This window comes from Procambarus clarkii, chromosome 6, assembly GCF_040958095.1.
Source record: "Procambarus clarkii isolate CNS0578487 chromosome 6, FALCON_Pclarkii_2.0, whole genome shotgun sequence".
NCBI lineage: Eukaryota > Metazoa > Arthropoda > Malacostraca > Decapoda > Cambaridae > Procambarus > Procambarus clarkii.
This window is the reverse complement of record NC_091155.1, coordinates 40199149-40212334: the sequence shown is the minus strand read 5'-3', so window position 1 is coordinate 40212334 and position 13186 is coordinate 40199149. Positions and strand designations below refer to the sequence as shown.

General features: G+C 42.9%; 1 protein-coding gene across 1 annotated transcript in view; it reads right to left on the bottom strand.

Annotated features, from left to right (window-relative positions):
- LOC123754125 (phosphatidate cytidylyltransferase, mitochondrial) overlaps positions 1–13186 on the bottom strand; it is a 158497-nt gene that overhangs the window by 26673 nt on the left and 118638 nt on the right. The window contains exon 5 of the mRNA XM_045736323.2: positions 10517–10725. Within this exon, the coding sequence (XP_045592279.1) occupies positions 10517–10725 (209 nt within the window). The remainder of the gene's footprint in view (positions 1–10516; positions 10726–13186) is intronic.

Below are 13186 nucleotides of genomic sequence, written 5' to 3'. Positions count from 1 at the left end.
CTGACCCCACCTGCCTCCCTTGACCCCACCTGCCACCCCTGACACCACCTGCCTCCCCTGACCCCACCTGCCTCCCCTGACCCCACCTGCCTCCCCTGACACCACCTGCCTCCCCTGACACCACCTGCCTCCCCTGACACCGCCTGCCTCCCCTGACCCCACCTGCCTCCCCTGACACCACCTGCCTCCCATGACACCGCCTGCCTCCTCTGACACCACCTGCCTCCCCTGACACCGCCTGCCTCCCCTGACCCCACCTGCCTCCCCTGACCCCACCTGCCTCCCATGACACCGCCTGCCTCCTCTGACACCACCTGCCTCCCCTGACACCACCACAAATGATGCCAGCCACCTCACCAAGGCCTAACGTTCACACGACCTGTGCTTGTTTTATTGGCCTCCTCAAAATTTATTCTAAATAGATATTAGTACAGTACGTAGGCTGTTAGAGGAGGGAGGGAGGGATCCAGGAAACAACCCCCCCCCTCCCACCCACCACCCCCCCCCCAATGGCTCAGGGAGCGACCGGCCGGCCACACAATGCCGGCTGTTATCTACACCCCAATTGTATTAAAAATTCTGTGAAAAGGAAATGTGTTCAAACTGTTTAAAATATGTACTGTATATATTACAATTTTCATCATTATTATTGCTCCAATATGACATTTTTCTAATAAAAAGGCTATTTTCAGTGTAGATAATGCGATAATTATCATTAAATTGACTCTTGGCATCTGACGACGAGAGGAGAGTGAGTGGTCTCTGTGGTCAGGTGGAGGAAGGAGGGTGGGGGCGGGGGAGCACGTGTTGCCTCCTGACAACAACTCTTCTCACCAATGCCCCCCTGACACCATTTTATCACAATTTTTATCACCATTTCTCCCTAGAAACAATGGGTAGGGATAAAACACTACATAACTGTTTACACTCTGGCGAATCATAGTTGATGACAGCCAGCTCTGACGCTCGGCCTCGGTGACCGCTTGGACGAACATTCCTCACTTAATCGAACATTTGTATGTTCCACTGAACATTTGGTACCAAATTCAATTTGTTCGGCTCTTCCAGGAATTCGATAGAGCGGGGTTCGTTAGTCTGAGGAAGCACTGTAATTTGTACCTGGTGAAAACTGGACGTAAACCTGTGTTCCGTACATTTGCTTTTACACTTGCAACACAGTTATTAGCAAAGTTTGGTCAAGAAGTCCCTGGCATACGAAGACCACTCATGAACCCAGTGTTGCAGCATGATGCAACACCCAGGCTCACTCACATAATTGCCTTTCAGCAACACAGACTAAAGAATTTGCCAGCAGGTGGAAAGCGTGCAATAGGCCAACGTGCATGCGTAGTATGTAAAGCAACAAAACGAAGAGAGCAAAAACGTAAAATGGTGCAAACATGGTGTGAAGGGTGTGGAGTTGCATTGTGTGCTGTCGACTGCTTCAACGACTACCACACACTCCAAGACTTCTAAATGTGCAATAATAGTGCAAAAACGTGTACATAGTGCGTGCTAGTGTGTACATATAAAATAATGAACATTGTGATTACTGTACATAATATAATGCCATAATGGAAAACGTTTGTGCGCGCATGTGTATACTCGATGTGTGCAACATATATTGACAATAACTGTCAAGTGACATTATGTGCAACATAATTAGTGACTAATATTGCAAAGAATACATGCATAAACACTGTAAATAATGACGTGAAAATAAAATCATGGCAACTGTGGCTGCTTGAAGACCGCGCGCGACGCCTCAGGGACGCACAGTGCATGAGCGAACATGCAAACTGTGACGTCATCACCCATCTTCTCGGCTTAATTACATCGTCGGTAAGTACAATAGATTTTTTTTTTATTTTTCCCGTGATCAGGGAACATGACTTAACAGGTTAGGAAGAAATTTTTTTTTTTTTTTTTTTTTTTTTGCGCCTGTGGGTGTCAATCAGTATATAGCCATGCGCCATTTAAGGGTTAAGCATAAGTTGCTAAGATGTTAACAACTACATTCCTTGCTGTTGAAACATCAGAAAATCATAGTTGTCCATAGAGTACTACTCACTATTATAAACAATTGCAAATAATTATATATGAAAACATACTTAAATATTAAGTGAATAAATTATATACAGAATAAATAAGATTGCAGCATTTATTACTGGGCTCAAGTGTCTGTTTAACCCTTAACCCTTAAATGGCGCATAGCTATATACCATTTGACATCCACAGGCACATACCAAAAAAAAAAAAAAAAAAAAAAAATTATTTTTTCTTCCTAACCTGTTAATTTGTGTTCACTGATCACGGGAAAAATAATAAAAAAAATCGTAAGTGGCATATATTGCCCACTATAGGGCGGGGAAGTGTGACAAAAATCAGGCGCTGACTGAGCGTGCGTCCCAGGCGGTCTGTTGATCGCCAGCTGTCAAGCCAGAGTTTCCACAAAGAGATAATTATCTAATTATTTCAATGTCTCCGATTGATTTTTCGTAGTTTTCTTGCTGTAATATTATTCAATAGTGTGTAGTGTGATATATTTATATAATAAAATGAGTGAATCATTGCTGTACTCAAAAATATGGTGTGCATATTGTTGATTCAATTATGTTCATCAAACAGTAAACAAATACTTTGTCGGTTATTACACTATATACACAGGTTATATATAAGTATCTGCATGTTTTGTTCACCATGACAAACCACTAAGTTGGTATGCTGTGTGGCAGTGGCAGTGGCAGTGGCAGGCAGTGACTGGCTGCCACTGGCTGCCACTCCCTCCCTCACCTCACCTGACTTGCCACCATTCTCCACCCACCATACTGTTTTTGCTTTTATATACAGACGTTATATATAAGTATTTACATGTTTTGTTCACCATAACTGTACATCTAAGCTTGTATGGTGAGTAAAGGCAGAGAGACGTAGCTACTCACACAGTCAGCTGGTGGCGGCCGCCCTCAAGGCCAGACGCACTAATATTTCTCCTACAACAATACTGTTTGTGGTGTTATTACGCTATATACACACATTATATATAAATATCTACCTGTTTTATTCACCATACTTGTACAAGTAAACTGGTATGGTGCCCAAAGACCATCGTGGTCATCAGTAAACAACATGATAAGTCCTGCAGACGACGCTCCTCCCTCACCAAAATGGCGGCTCCCAACCTCCTACTCTCGCTGTTATCTCACACTATACACACGTTATATATAAGTATCTACATTTGTGTTCACCATAGCGAACCACTAAGCTGGTATGGTGAGTGCAGTCAATAAAAGGTGGCCACACACACTCAAAAGACAACGCCACCATCCTCCCTCCCACAGCATTACTCCTCCCTCCATGGCGCACAGCGCCAAATATCACCACAATCCTGCTATTATCAGAACCCTGGTCAGTTCTATCATAGTCAGGGGTCTTCTGTAATAATATCATCGCTACATAATAGCATAAACAAGTATATTATGGCACTCTTAGGCGATGCTGTGGTCACAAGCTGAACAGCAGTGCTGTGAGCTCATGCTGCATGCGTCAGGCTTGGTAGCTGACTCAATACTGAGGCCCCTAACACCCTGGAGTTTGGCCCACGATTTTTTTAAAAAATGGCGTCTGTTGACAAGAGCCCTGATGAAGGTGTGGTGAACCCCGTGTATCTGCGGGCCGTTTAAATCTTGCGTAGTACTCCAAAGCATCACATGTTGCGATGCGCAATTTACTGCAAGTCGGTCAAAGCATCATATGATGCGATGCGTAATTGAAGGGTTAAACTGCACAAAAACGTCATATGATGTGTGACATTGAAGGGGGTGTAAGCTCAAAAAAATATTTTAATTATGTAAAAATGACTTAAAAATGTTAAACAAATCTCCAACTTATTGGCTTCAGCTAAGTGAAACTTTCATAAAAATATTTTCAGAAATTGATCTTAGACGAATACAGTATTTAAAAAAAAGTTTTGTTGATAAAGAAAACAGCTCCTATTAACTGGAACTGATGGATAATGCAATAATAAAGAGATGCAAGCACCTAGCCGACGCACAAAGAAGAATAATACAGTGGCACCTTGATTAACGAGCGGCTCTATCTACGAGCATTTCGAGTAACGAGCGAGCAACTTGCAGCAAATTTGTCTCTATTGACGAGCTTCACCTCTATTAATGAGCAAAACCATATGGTGCTTCCTAGCGTCTCGTCGGTTCTCACAAATTCTCGGACGCCTCCGACACCAGTGTTGTTGTTGTATCACGCATGACAAGCATCCCTCTGCATTTATTTGCATTTTTTTTTTTTTTTGTGGTTTTGTGACTACAATTTGTAATGCATAATGTTGCCAAAGAAGCTGCTTGCTAAGGAGTGTGTTGTCAAGAGGAAGAAAGACACAATTACTGTGGATTTGAAGGAGGAGATTATAGCAAAGCATAAGTGTGGTGTCTGTGTGACTGATCTCACAAGAGTGTATGGCAAGTCCTCATCAACAATTTGCACCATTAGTAAGGGGATGAGGAGGTAAGGGAGGATGCTGCTTCTTCCAATGAGATCAGGGAAGTGTTGGGAATGTTTGAAAAGGTGACCGCATTCTTGGAAAAACTGCCCTGATAAAGCAGTGACAACACGGTGTGTGAACATGTTTAACCCTTTAACTGCGCAGCCTATAAATATGATACCCCCCCCCCCAGTGTGCAGGAAATAAACTCTTGAAAAAATTCTTTTGTTTTTTTAAAGTGTCAAAAACCCTTCCCTCAGTATGGGTATGTCAAAAAAATTTTGAACTTGTACTTACTTTGGCTACTATGGGGTCCGTAAGTTGGTGCGTGACGTCATCATTCCCCGTTCGCCCATGACGTACGGTCCCGGGGCCAGGAGGGCGCCCGGGGCGAGTTGCCGCAAATATATTTTTGTTCAATTTTTGTGCGCAGTTCCAAATATATTTTATTTATTTTTACGTGCTAATCCTATGTATAATGAACATGTACACTATATTATGGCAGTAAAACATCCATACAGTCTGAGGACACTGTGTTACGTGCATGACACTTGTGTACACATATGTTGCACATATTTACCATGTATCATGCTAATTTATGTACATATACAATCTATTTACAGACTATACACTGTCACACACTGTATACATTCACCATCAACACACTCAGAACACCGCGAGTGTGAGCAGCCACACCCAGCCAGCCCTCCCTCACCTCAACATCTTACTCGCCAACATTCCTCCTCCCACCATACTGTTATTGTTTTTATTACACTACACATGTTATTTATACCTATCTACATGTTTTATTTACCAGAACTATGCAAGTAAGCCGGTATTGTGTCCAAACAGTACAGTGGCCACCATACACTGCATGGGAAATCACACAGCAGACGACGCTACAATTACGACGTCACCTCCCTTACCAAAATAGCTCCTCTCAAAATACTCCTGATGCTGTTATTACACTATACACACACACACTGTATGTACCCATGTACATGTGTGTTACCCCATAGCGAACCATGAAGCTAGTGTGGTGAGCAAAACAAGAGTGGCTGCCACACACACACAGCGAGGCTACCTCAATTCTCTCCCTCCCTCCCTCACCAAAATTCCTCTTTCCACAATACTACGCACAACGCTAATTATAACCACAATCCTCGTCACTAACTCCTGTAAATGAATAATTGACCACAAGTTTATTTTGAAAAAGAACCTAAAAAGTCGTTTGAAGATTTCTAGATATACGAAATAATGCTGTGGTGCTGTGGCTAGTGCTGTGAACATCGTGAACAGCATTGAATCACTGATATTTGAACATTGTACCCAGTCATTATCACACTCAGGCTCTTCTATAATACTATCATGGCTAAATAATACAAGTTATATATATATTTTTACATTATTAGGCGATGCTGTGGTTACACGCTGAACAGCAGTGCTGTGCGCTCATGCTGCAAGCGCCAGCCTTGGTTGCTCACTCACTACTGAGGCTCCCACACCCGGGAATGTGGACCACGATTTTTTTTAAAGATGGCGTCTGTTTACAAGAGCCCTGAGGAAGCTGATGTGAACCCCATGTAGCTGTGGGAGTTTTGAATGGAATGTGAAAAATACAAATACCCAGAGGCATGTTGCGCACCCGAAACCTGGGCCTGCAGGTGCGTTGTGCAGTTAAAGGGTTAATGACAATTTGCTGTCTCGTTTTAGGAACATCCTAAAACAAAGACAAAAGCAATTGTCAATAGATACGTTCTTTGAAAAAGTAGAGGAAAGAAGAGCCAGTGACAGTGAACCACAACCCGGTCCCAGTGGGGTGAAATTCCCAAGAAGAGAGAGCCCGCCTGACTCAGAGGTGGATTCTCCTTCCACACCATAACCCCTCTCCTCCTTCCCACCTTCCCATCATCTCCCTCAAGCCAGCAACGACTCTTCATAAGGTAAAGTAAACATGCAAATAGTACAACAAAACATTTATAATTACATGTGCAGTATTATATTTACATTATAAAATGTCATACAAGTATGGATGTTTTTGGGAGTGGAATGGATGAAATTTATTTCCTTTATTTTAAATGGGGAAATTTGTTTCTTAAGATGAATTTTCTACATAACGAACTAGGTGCCAGAACGGATTAAACTCGTTAATCGAGGTGCTACTGTAGTAGTAAGAAGTATCCACAAAGTGGATACACAGCTAGTGCCTTTATAGCATTGGTGAGAAATACATAATAACACAAATAATAATGAGTAAATATGTTATTATGTTCTATTTTGTTATATATCATATAAATACATTGTCCAATGTTATTATCAGTTACTTTTAAAAATGTCCAAAAAATATTTTTTAGGGGAATATTTTTTTTAGATTTTTAGTTTTTTTTCCTCCTTTGTTTATTATTTGAATTTGTTTTAACGTTTACATCCTGGAGAATGCATACTCGACCCTAACTATGTGAAGCCAGAAGTAAATTGGTCAACAAATAAATCAGTCGCAACTCTCAGAACTTGGGACTTTAAATTTTTTTTGGCCAATTTTTTCACAGATTTTAACACTTTGGCGTACCCCGCGCGCCACCCCTCAACTGTGCGATATGGGACCCAGGGTGTCATGGGAGCGCGCGTAAATTCTGAAAAGTGTATACTCTCTTCAACTTTGTCACCTTAATTCTCGTCCTACGAGATTAAATTTCGTGTCATTGCGTTTGCAATAGAATTCTCTACAGCACTAAATGCATATAAACTCCAAAAGCCCGGCTAATTACCCGCAGCAAACAGAGAAAGTGCGAACGAGTTACCCAGGAGCACGCAAACGCGATAAAATGTTTTCACTATTTTCACTCTGGTCACCTCAATTTTTGTCCTAGACCCATTTTGGTCTCAATGGGTTCGCAATAGAATTCTCTAGAGGAACATTAGCATATAAAATAAAAAACCTGGTCACGCTCCAACCGCCGACGAGTTGAAGACGGGCCACGCGTTAGCCGCGAGTGAGCGCTCAGAAGCCTTCCAGCCACACTCCCAATTCCCGCCCTTTTCAAGCCTTTCTTTCGCAATTTTCTTCCTGGAAGGGCCTTGTTCATGATCACTATCCATCGTGGAGTAAGCGTAGATAGTTTCTAAAGCCGCAGTAAGAAATATAGCCACGGGAAGTAGCCGAAATGTTCACACGTTTGAGATGCGAGGGGAGGCAACATTGGTCACAACAGTGGAGCGAAAACAATGGGCCTACGGCGTGTGCCAAGCCGCCTGAGGGCCATGAGGCTCAAGAAAGAAAATGGGAAGACATCGGCGCGCATTTTAAAACCAGTCCCAAAAAAATCAGATAAAAACCTGATTTTGGCGATTATTTAAAGTGGATGACGCAATGCTGCGTCATGCCCGTCATTACCGACAGTAAACAGATGACGCAATGCTGCGTCATGCCCGGGCGAAAGTGTTAAACTCTATTTTCCTTCTTTCTTTAGGTTGTTTTGATGATTAGGGACCAGACTATGGCTTTTTTACTTTTATAAAGTATTCCCTAAATATATTCCCTAAAGCATTATAATTATTATAATTACACATATACAGTATTTTGTTTTTTGGAGGGTTATTTTTTTCTTGACTTCATTCTACACACTATACCTACAACTTTCACATACTTGAGTACGAATGCCAAACAATGTTTATTACAACATACAAATAAATTCATGAATTAGAACTGCCTTATTCATTGTTGATAACTTCAACTTCCATTATATCTATAACTAGAATTTCAACTTACTTCAGTATCCAAAAATATAGTTTCTGACCGATTCTCACCATTTTTACATATACAGTAGTGTGCATAGCTGTCTATTCTACAATCCCTATAGAATTGATTTTTCATAAACTCTAAATGTTTGGAGTTATAAATTTTTGTTGTCTAAATTTGTGCATATTTTAAATGCCATATTGACAATTTTTTTACAGTAAATTATATGAAAACCTAAATATATGAAAATGAAGATCATATGCTATTCTGAGAGCACAATAACACCAAAGGAACAGTTGGTGATATTTTTATATTTTTGCAGCTGATTTCAAAATCTGAAGTTTTCAATATTCAATTTTATAATTATTTTTCATTTTCTTGTTTTTCAAGTTACACTGGTATCATTTAGACAAAGTTGGAACATTTGCCTAGTAGATTATTCACAAAACATTTGAAAAAGTTTCAGAAAACTTTAAAAAATGAGCTTAACCCTTGTGTGGCGCCGGGCTATTTAGCATTTGCCACCCACAGGCGCATACCAAAAAAATAATATATATATATTTTTTCTTCTAAACCTGTTAATTTGTGTTCACTGATCATGGAAAAAATAATAAAAAAAATCGTAAGTGGCATATATTGCCCGCTATAGGGTGGGGAAGTCTGACAAAAAACAGGAGCTGACTCAGCGTGCGTCCCAGACGGTCTGTTGCTCGCCAGCTGTCAGGCCGGAGTTGCCACAAAGAGATAATTACCTAATTATTTCAATGTCTCTGATTTTTCATAGTTTTTTTGCTGTAATATTATTCAATAGTGTGTAGTGTGATATATTTATATAATAAAATGAGTAAATCATCATTGTACTCAAAAATATGGTGTGCATATTGTTGATTCAATTATTATGTTCATCAAGCAGTGAACAAATACTTTGTCGATTATTATACTATATACACAGGTTATATATAAGTATCTGCATGTTTTGTTCACCATAACGAACCACTAAGTTGGTATTATGAGTCGAAAAGCAATGAGGAGTGACCACCACACACCAGTCAGCCACTCGCTGCCACTCACTCCCTCAACACCTCACTCGCCACATTCTCCTCCCACCATATTGTTTTTGCTTTTATTCACTATATACAGACGTTATATATAAGTATCTGCATGTTTTGTTTACCATAGTGAACCACTAAGCTGGTATAGTGAGTCCAGACAGTAAAAGGTGGTCACACACAGTCAGCAGACAATGCTACCTCCCTCCCCACCAAGATTACTCCTCCCACTACAGCACTAATTATCACAACAATCCTGCTATCATCAGAATCCTGGTCATTTTTATCACAGTTGATTTTTCATAAACTCTAAATGTTTGGAGTTATAAATTTTTGTTGTCTAAATTTGTGCATATTTTAAATGCCATATTGACAATTTTTTTACAGTAAACTATATGAAAACCTAAATATATGATCTTCTGTAATAATCTTCTAATAATGGGTCTAATAATAATGGGTCTTCTGTAATAATATCATCGCTAAATAACAGCATGCAAATGTATATTATGGCACTCTTAGGCGATGCTGTGGTCACAAGCTGAACAGCAGTGATGTGAGCTCATGCTGCGTGTGTCAGGTTTGGTAGCTCACTCAATACTGCGGCCCCTCACACCCGGGAATTTGGCCCACGATTTTAAAAAAAAATGGCATCTGTTTACAAGAGCCCTGATGAAGGTGTGGTGAACCCCGTGTATCCGCGGGCCGTTTAAATCTTGCGTAGTACTCCAAAACATCATATGATGCCAAGCACAAGTTACTGCAAGTCACTCAATGCATCATATGATGTCTTGAGCAACTAAAGGGTTAATGTCACATATCATATGAGGTTTAGCGCAGTTTAAGGGTTAAAAGTCAGAGTACCTCGGCGATCATTCTGTGATTTGGACAGAGGTCGCAACTCGCAGCCAACGCCTTATTTCATAGATTTGAATAATACTGTACTGCATTTTGCAGCTAAAGGACTAATTATCTTTACTAAAGGAATACAAAACTTACTAAAAATATGGCACTTGGTAATTCTCAGTTTTACCTTGTCATTTCCATTCTACTCGGATTTCTATACTGAATGTGCATGTGCCTATTATAAAATTTGTTTGTTATTATTCAATTCATACAATTTTTTTTTACATATACTGTACTGTACAGTACATATACAGACAAAAATGAAAACCATCACAGAGCACAAGTCATTACATACCATTCAATACTATCATCCAAAGTGGTTTTTACCTGCAATTTTTTAGGCAGCATTGAGAGGTGATAGAGTCGAGCTGGAGGTGAGGTGTCCTGTTCTCCCATTCCTTTAAACTGATCCACGATAACATATTCTTCCAGTTCCTTTAACACTGGCAGATAGAGACTTCGAAATTCTTGTGTTTGTGCTTGAACTATGTTTCGCACCTTATCCTGGTCTTCTCCTACATGCATACGAAAATCACCTGCGAATGTAATACTTATAGCTAATTACATTCATACTATATAATAAAATGTTACTACACAATATTATTCATAATAATTTATAAATACCTGTATCTATAATATAAAGTTATATCTGTTCTAAAGCTATATTAGACCGGGACATTAGCTAAGGAGTTCAGACTTACCAGGGACCAGCGCCAGAACCTGGCCCCTTCAGAGAGGTTTCAGGGAGCAATGGCCCTGGAAAACCCCTTTTTGGTTGGGGATTTTCCTTATCTGCCATCGACCAGGGTTAGGCATCCAGAAAGGTAGGCATAATAAAACCAACCCCACATGGTAAGAAACTAAAACAAAAAAATGAACAGAGAGGTTGAAACTCCCTACAATCCCAAGGAAACAAGCGAACATCATAATTTACTGCCGCACTGATTGTCTGCGCAGCCCTCCCCGCGCCGAGAGGGGGAGGGGGGGCCCCGGCTGCCAAGCACCAGTTCGGAAGCTAATCTTCTACCAAAGCGAAAAACCGCCGACTGGTGGGAGGGAGGCTTGCTAGGGAGCCTCCGAGGCTCACCCAGAAAATGGAGTTTCATTACATTCAATGCTGGTTTTCTATGGGAAGCCCCTACGGCTCCCTGGAGCTTTATACCCAAAGAGAAGGAAAAGAAAGGGCTGACCCAGGAGGCTGCCGCCACAAACTCTACAACGCGAAGTCGAGACAACAGGCAGCAACCTGCAACCCAAAGCAACACAAGAATGCACAGGAGCAGACACACTCACAAATGAACAGGTGGCCAGGAACCTGTGCGACCCCCAAATCCTCACATCTGAATGAGCCCAAGACGTCACCAAACACAGCAGCGAAAGCTGCAAACATCCAAACGGCACGGGCGCAAGGATAGATCGCAGGCTGGAAGACTAAAGAAAACTGCGGACGACCTGGGAGACCCGAGCACTGAAACAGGGAATGAGGGAAACCAGATCAACCTAAAGCGCATCCCCAGTTACGGCACGCAGGTAACGGCGAAGAGCCGCAACCGGACAACACATGTCGCACCCCCGGTCGAACCAACCAAGCATCAATAACCCAAGGACCCCTCCGGAAAGCAGCCGTCTTGACCATCGCTAGAAGGACGGAGCAAGGCTGCAAGCATACGAACCTACCACCAGTACCAAAAGTGCAGAAACCTCTGCGCCGGAGGAGAGCCAGAAGCTCCCTGACCCGACTCACAGAGGCCAATGCCAACGAAGTATGGCCTTTGAAAAACAATCTTGAACCGAAGGGGCTACCACAAACTGAGAAGAGAAGGAAAAACGGCACCCTGATCAAGGACCAGGACGGCTCAGGCGGCGCATGAGCAGGCCGGAGGTGAAACAACACGAGAAGCATACGGAACAGGGCGGATGTTACGTCCACCCCGAACGCAAGCCGGAGCGGCTCCGCCAGCGCCACACAATACGAGGCGATAGGGCTCTTTGCGTCTGCTCAGCAGAGCAGATGCAAAGAGCCAAGGAGAAGGCTGAACCAGTCACATATAGGACCGGTCTGACCTACCTTAAGACGTGGAGCTGCGGGAAACGCCCCAGGTTCTAATACCAATCAAGCAGTGTCTGAAAAGGAAGCTGGGCCAGCCACCAAGGGACCACGAGGACCACTCTTTGGGAAGGATTCCAACCAAGCCAGAACCCAAAGCAACAGTTGGACCGGGAGAAGAGGAACAGGTAACTCCACCTTGAGCAGTCCTGCCGAAGGCATCCACCGTGAATGCCTCGCAGGCGGGTAAAGGCAACACATAGAATGGGAGATGCCAAGACCATGCCAACGTGAAGATGTCCATGACCAGGATTCCGTACGTTTGGCAGATCCAATGAAACGAGTTGGCGACGACCAGCCAAACCGTGAGCAGAGGAATGAACCGAGGCAGGCCATCCGCCTGGTCGCAGGACACCCCGGACATGAAACGCACAGCTAGCCAAACCCCGAGGATCCAGTAGACGAGCCACTCGAAGGGCCCAACCCCAAGGTCAAGGACCTAAGAGAATCCCCGTGGTTCCGGCAATGAACCACCAAAAAACAGTTCGAATGGAGCCGGATGGGAGAGCCCCGAGTGACCCGAATCCTCTGGAGCACAAACCAGACAGCCACGAACTCCCGAACCGTGCTGTGAGCCCAACGGACGGACAGGCCCCACCGTCCCCGGTCAGCTTGGTGAGCACTGGCCACAAAGCCCCAGCCGAGAGATGACCCGTCCGTGAACACATCGAGCGAAGGCTCAGGGAGGCGCCAAAGTACGAAACCCTGAAAACCCCAAAGAGGAGGCCAGTGACACAGCACCAACACAAGATCCCTAGAGGACGAACCCAACGTTTGCGAGAGGCGGAAGGGGAGTCCCCGAAGCAAAGGAACCGAACAGATGCTGAAGCCAAACACTACCTGACAGGCAGACCAGCACGGCGAAGTTCAGACTGCAGCACAACTGCTCG